General features: G+C 48.2%; 1 protein-coding gene across 4 annotated transcripts in view; it reads right to left on the reverse strand.

The window, feature by feature from the left end:
- The window catches only part of HDLBP (high density lipoprotein binding protein), an 87504-nt gene that overhangs the window by 35399 nt on the left and 43780 nt on the right, over positions 1–8325 (reverse strand). For 2 of the 4 annotated variants that reach the window (XM_017860657.1, XM_017860658.1), the window contains exons 2-4: positions 4437–4501; positions 2823–2935; positions 508–665 (exon numbers count right to left, since the gene is read on the reverse strand). In XM_017860657.1, the coding sequence (XP_017716146.1) occupies positions 508–665; positions 2823–2898 (234 nt within the window). In that variant the 5' untranslated portion in view covers positions 2899–2935; positions 4437–4501. Of the gene's footprint in view, positions 1–507; positions 666–1084; positions 1143–2822; positions 2936–4436; positions 4502–7874; positions 7925–8325 lie in introns of those variants that run through there. The other 2 variants (XM_017860659.1, XM_017860660.1) reach the window with 2 other exon arrangements.

The following is an 8325-nucleotide window of genomic DNA, read 5'->3' on the forward strand; positions in this document are numbered from 1 at the left end:
CGGGAGGCTAAGGCAGGAGAATGGCGTGAACCTGGGAGGCGGAGCTTGCAGTGAGCTGAGATCCGGCCACTGCACTCCAGCCTGGGCGGCAGAGCAAGACTCCGTCTCAAAAAAAAAAAAAATTTAAAAATTGGCTGGGTGCGGTGGCTCATGCCTGTAATCCCAGCACTTTGGGAGGCTGAAGAGGGCGGATCATGAGGTCAGGAGATCGAGACCACTCTGGTTAACACGGTGAAACCCCGTCTCTACTAAAAATACAAAAATTAGCCGGGTGTCGTGGCGGGCTCATGCCTGTAGTCCCAGCTACTTGGGAGGTTGAGGCAGGAGAACGGCGTGAACCTGGGAGGCGGAGCTTGCAGTGAGCCGAGATCGCGCCACTGCACTCCAGCCTGGGTGACAGAGCAAGACTCTGTCTCAAAAACAAAACAAAACAAAAAAAATTAAAACATTTACATGGACATGTTGCATGATAAAATTTTTAAAAGAAAGAAAGAATGGTGTTTCTACCTGAGTGATGACAGAAGCCTTGATGGGCCGGATCTTGTTTCCCCAGGCTCCAGCAGGTTCCTGGGCACTTTCCAGGCAAGCAGCTTTCTCAGGAAGTGGAGGGAAGGCATCCTTGTAGGTTGGAGGGTCGCTTTCCTCTTCTGAATTTAGAGTGGCAACTGGGCCAGCCAACACAGATTAAGAGGAAGCACTAGTTTTAGCATTACATGAAAAACACTTTTAAGGGTTTTAGTGCTTAAAAACAGACAAAACAAACAAGAAACACCAAATGCTCCAGGGACAACTCCCTCCACCCCTCTCTTCTAATTCATAGTGAAAAGGCCCCAGGAGGTCACCAGGCCCAGCACCCTGAGTGTGAGAGCTCAAGGAGGTCAGAGACTGGAACAGTGAACCTACCCCCAATCCACATGGCCTCCCCAATAAACATCAGCTCAGATACAGTGAGCCCCACTCCCCTAACCGGGTGAGCCCCGTGAAAGCAAGCCTTGCTAGGTCAATTTTTAAGTCCTCTAGAGTCTAATAACATACTTTAAAAAATCACAACTACGACAATGCCAGACACAAAGCAGACACTTACATTTGCAAAACAATGGTCCTCCTACCCAGCACCACCTGTGAGAACTGCCTTTGAAGCAAACTCTGATTTTCCACTGTAACATACAAGGTTAAAAATGATTGCCGTGGAGGCCAGGCACGGTGGCTCACACCTGTAATCCCAGTACTTTGGGAGGCTGAGGTGGGCAGATCACCTGAGGTCAGGAGTTCGAGATCAGCCTGACCAACATGGAGAAACCCTGTCTCTACTAATAATACAAATTAGCCGGGCATGGTGGCATATGCCTGTAATCCCAGCTACTCAGGAGGCTGAGGCAGGAGAATCGCTTGAACCCAGGAGGCAGAGGTTGCAGTGAGCCTAGATCGCACCACTGCATTCTAGCCTGGGCAACAAGAGCAAAACTCCGTCTCAAAGAAAAAAAAGAAAAGAAAAAAGGCTGCCGTGGGAATTGTCCCTGCCCAAGGCAGAGGACAGCAAGGCTTGTGGAAATCAGGTTCCCTGATTATCACTTCCATCTTCCATAGTGCCCTATTTGTTCATGTTTTTGTGCCATTGGCCACAATCTCCATGAAATCAAGGGTGTGACTGTTTTGGATAACCCCAAATCCCCAGGGCTGAGCACGGTGTCTTGGCAATACCAAGGCCCAATGAAATACACCATTAATGGATGTGACAGAGGACAGGGGGATGACCTCTGGAATCAGACAGGCTCATGCCCGAGTCCAGGCCCGTCACCTTCCAAGCTGCACGCTCCTACCCGACAGCGCTGACATGACAGGCGGGTGCATTCTTTCAGCGCTGTCCTCCCGCTCTAGAAAGGGAGACACAGACTTCCCAGGGAAGCTGGCTCCGGTAGGAAGATCCCAAGCCCCCAGAACAAAGCAGCTCTGGGGTTCCAACACCCAACACAGCAGCCACTAGAAATGAGCTTGTGAAATGTGGCTAGTGTGATTAAGGAAAAGGGAATTTTATATTTTAGTTAATTTTAATAACACGCAATTTAGTTACTGGAAAACTTTTAAGCGTGTTTGGAACAACCTGCTCTTTCAAATGAAGATTTTATAACATCTAAACACAGAGCAAGGATTTTGGATGAAAACCTGGTATTCAAATGGAAGGACACGTCCCGCCGTTGTAAACACACATCAGACTTTGAGAGAAATAATCTCAAATATCAATGGTTTTTCCTTTTTTTAACATTAGATAGGCTGAAGCGACAACGTATTAGACATACTGCGGTAAAATATCAAAATTAATTTCACCTGTTCCCTTTTAGTAAGTACTAGAGAACCCTAAAAACTGTACACGTGGCTTGTAGTCTATTCTACTGTACAGTGCTGCTCTTAATCCCAGCCAGTGGCGTTCGAGAACTCCGAAGCCAGGGTCCAGCCTTCATTCTCAAGGCAGGCTTAACCAATGCTCTGGGATGCTTCACAGCCCAGATTTTAGTTCACTGCAATTAGGAAAAAGCAGTTTTGAAAAGAACTGCATTAATTACCAATGGTCAAATTCGCTGGTTTTCCAGAAAGATGTCCACATTTTAAATCTCACTGTATTTGATTCATTTCCTCATGCCCGGCCAATTGCTCCTGCACACAGGGCAATGCGAAAACAGTGCACAAGATGGTGGGTCCTCCCTGCCCTACAATCACTCACGGGGCCAAAAGGTACTTCTAGAAAAGGCATGGGATTTGGTAAAGGCTTTAGAGGGAGCAATGCCTTAGACATTGCCAGGAAGAGCACATAAAAGGGCTGTCACCTTTGATTTGTTGCGGAACCAGCCCACTTCGGTGTTCAGCAAAACTCTCTTGGGTCAGAACCGCCACGGAACTCATGGTTGATCTCACACCTACACACAATCCCGGAAAAGCACTAAAGCAAAGAAGAAGAAATCAGAAGTCGAAGTACAGCCCTCAGTTATCTACGAGATTGTTAACTTCAGAGTTTCTGCAAACATTTTATTCTCTTTTTTACCAGCAAACTATACCTTTTCATTTTCCTCACAACCTCTGATGTACACTGATATCCAAACTCTCACCAAGTGATAAAAAGGGGGGAAAAATCCAAGTAAAGGAGGTCCTAGAACAGAGGTGGCCAATCTTTTGTCTTCCCTGGGCCACAATGCAAGAATTATCTTGGGTCACACATAAAATTAACTAATGAGAGCTAATCAGCTTAAAAAAAAAAAAAAAAAAAAACTCACGTTTTAAGAAAGTTGAAGAAATACAGCTGGTTAACTGTTCCCTCAAAAGTCGCCTGTAATGGAGGAGCTCATTCTCCACTTAAGGGCAGTCTGCACCCATTTCTCCACCCCAGGAACCACAGAGACACAGTCTGCACCACCCCAACTGCAGGGGTGGGGGGATCATGGAACCTGCCACCTGCCTGACCCAGGCTCCAGGCACAGATCAATAGCAGGATCACCCTCCTAACAGCGGCCCTGGTTACTCTGTCGGTTTGCTCACCACACCTCTTCATGCTTACAAAATGCATCATGACAGTTGCTACAAAAAGTCAGCCAGTCTCTCTCGGTGAGGTGCATCCAGGCCCCAAACTAAACCACCTCCAAATCTCAACTTAACCAGGTGGTTATAAGTGGTAGCTGCGTGACAGAAAAAAGCAGCCTCAGTGCTTTTTAGCAACAGTAACAGACCCACAAATGGCGCTAAATGCCCTTGATCCACAGACTGGTTATTCTCCTCCATTCTGTTTCCCAGGTGTGGGACAGCACTGGCACAGCACTCACTCACGCAGCAGAGGGAACCTGGCCCAAGGGCACAGAGTTTCTCAGATTAACACAGCCACAGTGCTCAGTAGGATATGGGCTCTGAAAGCCACAGCTCCCTTATTTGAAAACTGGGGTACATTCAGCATTCTGAGGTAGGAGTGTTAGCTTCCTCTCCCTCCCTCTCCCCAATTCCAGGTGAGCTCCCAACTACTACGGTGAGTAAGACCCATTTTCTTTACACAATTAAGCATCACTTACTGGCACAACAAGGCCAAGTAATAAGGACTGAATTTTGCCTAATTTTTATAACATAATTAAGACCTCTCCCCAAGTTCAAGAAAAGGCCTGCAATCCTAAAGAGAAGCAAGACCCCAATTCAGATAATACTGAATAAACATAATTCACACTTAAGAAATAAAAGATTAAAAACAGATGGAAGCCAGATGACACATCTAAGGGGCACATGTCTATAGATGGCTCCTGCTGGGAGGTGAAGCTATGGAGACATCTCTGACGAACCACGAGAAACTTGAAGGTGCAATATAAAGAAAGAAGATACACACAGGACTAAGAAAATACGCATCCCTGTGCTCCCAGGTCCCACACACAGCCCAGGGACAGGAAGTCTTCAGACAGCAAACTTACCAGCAAAACGGTCGGTAGCCAGAAAGTCCGTCCTGAGGCCGCCTCTGTCAGCCTGCCAGCTTTTGCTGGTATGGGATAGGAAGTGGGAGAGAAGAGAGAGGAAACCAGAGAAAAGTTACTTATCTACATTTTACAACCCAGATCTTTTTACCTCCCAATCAGAAAAGGTCAAGATATTACTTATGTTTTGGTTACTAACACCAATATTCAGGCAAGTTTCTCGGAAGAAAAAAAAAGCATTAGCTTGAAACAAAACATATTACAATAAAACCTGAACCAGCTCCAACTTGCAGAGGACAACTATTCCAGGGACCTGAGGGAGTGATCCTTTAAGTGCCAAACTTCTAAACTTAACCATTTTGAAGTAAAATCCTCACAAAACTATTGGTGTTCTCTTGCATGGTTGGATCACCTTTCCTGTACCCAACATAACCACTAGACGACTGAACCAGAAGAAGGGCTGTTGTGCTGGGCTCTGACCTACAACACAACGTGGACCTCAGGGGCTCTGCAGTGCTTATGGCGACCAAGAACTACTGTCTTCAAGAATTCTCTGTATATTTTGCAGTTACTTTGTTCTTCCTGCTGTTATCCTGTAAAAGTCCTTCAGTCCTTTCTAATCCACTGGGGATTTAGAAACCAGGTCATAAAATCGCAGGATTGAAAGGAACCTTCAAAGGCTGTCTGGGGAGGACCAAGAACTCTGTGAAGTAGGAGGGTGAGTCACCTCGCCTTAGGGGACTCTGGAGAGGGGAGGCTGGTGACCACATGTGCTCCTCAACCATGAAAAGGTGGAACTGCTGACAGGAGTGAGGCATGTGTCTAAAATGGGAAAAGCAATGACAGTAACAGGAACGCCCCACTCAACTGGAGAATACTACTAATACCCTGACAACAGTCCTGCCCATAAGACACATGGGTCCGGAGCTGAGAAGGCGGTTCATGGCAACGGGGGTGCATCCAGTAGACTGGATTAAAAGGGTCTCGCCCTTCCAGCAGAGGATGTGGGCTGGTGGTATTTCCGGATTCTAATCTTGGTTATGAGTTTTTAAAAAACTCTAAACACAGGGCTTGAGCCACACAGGGAACCTGCCACTAACCAGAGACACTATGGGGCCCCAGATGCACCAGACACACAGATGTACCCCAAGACTGAAGGGGAAAGGTGGGACAAACTGATCAAGAGTATTCCATTTAAAAACATCACCAAAAAATTCTAGTTTGCAAGTCTTAAAGATTAAAGTAAGAAAATTTCTCCAAAGTGTCACAGTAGCACATTCACAACTTGGCAAGCGCTCCTTGAGATTCCAAGTGTCTGGCCAGTCTGGGAGCAAAATAGGGCAGGGCACTCTAGGCTAAGGTGCCCCAACAGGTATCCAATGACACTTGCCTCTGGTCTCCTGCATCCACCCTCCGCCCTCCCACTCTTGCTTGCTGACTATCCACCTGGCATGGTCTCTCATTCAAGGTTGTCCCGGGCTCCAATGTCACTTCTTAAATCCAGACACCCACCCCCTTATCAAGCCAGGTTCTGGGCAAGTCTCCAGTGCCCCAGTGACAGCCACACTAGAAGTCTGCAAAATGCAGTTCCGTCCATGTCAGCTCACACCGAGTCTCCAGCACAGAGCTGTGAGGAGCCAATCCCCACTGTGTACCTAGTGTCAGTCTCTTCTGAGACCATGCACACACCCTTCAGAAGCCAAGTCCAGCCGGACCCTATACTGAAAGGAGTCTCAACATAAGGGAACCTACTCCTGTGTCTGAGGGAGACCCTGGAGCAGAGCCTCTCGTGTTCCTCAGGCGAGCACAGACCCTCAGGCAGCCAGGTAAGGCAGAAGGTAGACCTCCGGAAAACTCCAGACTGGTTTGACGGGCGATACTGGGTCCCTAGCCTCCAGATTCCAAACGGCAGTTTGTCAGAGCTCCTAACGAATGGTTCACAACTAGAGACACATTTAACATTTAGGGTTCTGGTATCATCTAAACAACTCAAAACCCTGTTTTTGAAGAATGTGTTCTAAGCAAGCATTTGATGACCCACATGTAAATGCAGACCCTGTCCCCACCTGAAATTCTGGGTGAGATTTTCTTAAAAGTCCGTCTCTTTCTCCTTCTGTGCTCCCAATTCAGTGAGGTGCAGCCCAGGGGTCCACCTGCCTCCGGTTCAACAAAGCAGCACCTAAGAAGCTGCCCCTACAGCTCCATGTCCACCCCGCACTGCTATGCCCTGATACCGGCTCCTGCCTTCACAGACAACACCCATGAGGGTTTAATCCTGTTCCAGGTGGATCTTCCAGCAACCCCAAGACAGCGCCAGGATGAGTGTGCTCTCCACCCAGCAACTCCACTTGCTATCTGAAGTTCCCAGGGTACCTTGGGCAGGCCTAGTTACCAAAGAACAGAGGTTAAATATCTGGTATCTCAGATTCTCACTGGATCTAACAATACTGCTCAAATCAGGATTGAAAAGAACCTCAGATATTACTCTAATCCAATTTCTTAATACCACCAGAGACAGGAAATTCATGGCCTTCTCAGGGCCCGGGTCACCCCTGCATGGCTGTAAACGTTCCACCTCATTATGACAAAATCTACAACTTCTTTCCCCTTTCTGGCCATGGAGAACAAGTCCACTCTCCTCCAAGGCTCCTTCTGGTAGGAGAGCCCTGTCTCCCGTCTCCTTCAGTCCCTCCCACATGGCCCCAGTCCCTTTGTGATTCTGCCTCTCTCAACTACTTTTCCCATAGGAAGCTCGGATCAACCACTGTCCAGGTCCACCAAATGTAAACTTCAAACTATCCTGAACCTGGACTTTTAATTTTGTTTCCCAGAGTGTAAATGTTCACAGCAAAAAAAAGTCACATCTCAGAATTTACCTTTCAGCAAACAGAACTAGCACTAAACGAAGAAGGGCAGGAAGCAAGACCCCTTTCCGCCCTAATAGGTGTAGAGCAAAACGTGGAGTCATGACAGAGCTGTGTGTTACGTGGGAAACCTGGTGCTTACAAGTTTAGCACAAGTTTAACAGGTTTCTCACAGCAACAGAAAAGGCTTCACATGAAGGGTTCTACTTTTTTGCTTTTAAACGCGGAAGTAATTTAGTTGATTCCCTTGTGATAAGTTTTGCCAACTACATAGTCAATGGGCAACAGTCTTCAAAGATAATTATCAGTAATACTCCAGGAAGAATTTCATTTCAGCCTCAGTTAATGAGACCCGCAAATGCTTTAAAGCACTAGACAGGACCGGGTATGGAGGGCATCAAAAAACCTCCGGCTGAAATCCAGACTTATCTTCCAAAAGTAAAATTGCTCAAGACCACAAACCAAAGTTCAGAATGGGAAAATAAAATCCTGATCCACTCAAAGATCACAAGATCGAAATCTAGGAGAGGCCACAGGCGAGTGGCGAGCAGAAGGCAGGCTCCGCACTTCTCACCAAGTTCTGGAAGTCGGCACCCATCCTGCATGGAGGAACTTTCGCAGATGCCACCTCAGCACGGCCCTCCCACAGGCCACGAGGGCCCGCGGGCGGGGACAGGCTTAAAGGGACAGCAACCCCCTCGGCCTCCCAGCCTTTCATCCAAATTCGGTATTTTTCCGTAATGTATTTTTCATCCACGACCCTGGGGCATGTCCAAGTTGCACTCCAGGCCCAAGGAGAGCAGCTTTCTCCACCCCGAACACGTAGACGGGTGCGGGCCCCGCGCGGCAGGTGAAGGTGCTGCGGGGACCCCGCCGCCCGGCCTGCGCCCAGACCCCTGCCCCGCCGCCACCTGGGGAGAAGGACCCCGCTGGCCTCCCAGGAACCGCCACCCTGGCCGCACACGGAGCCTCCGCCGGCCAGGGCAGCCCGAGCTGGGGGAGGGGGCGCCCCCGCGGGGAGCGGG

Source organism: Rhinopithecus bieti, unplaced genomic scaffold (genome assembly GCF_001698545.2).
Source record: "Rhinopithecus bieti isolate Rb0 unplaced genomic scaffold, ASM169854v2 scaffold_56246, whole genome shotgun sequence".
NCBI classification, from domain to species: Eukaryota; Metazoa; Chordata; class Mammalia; order Primates; family Cercopithecidae; genus Rhinopithecus; species Rhinopithecus bieti.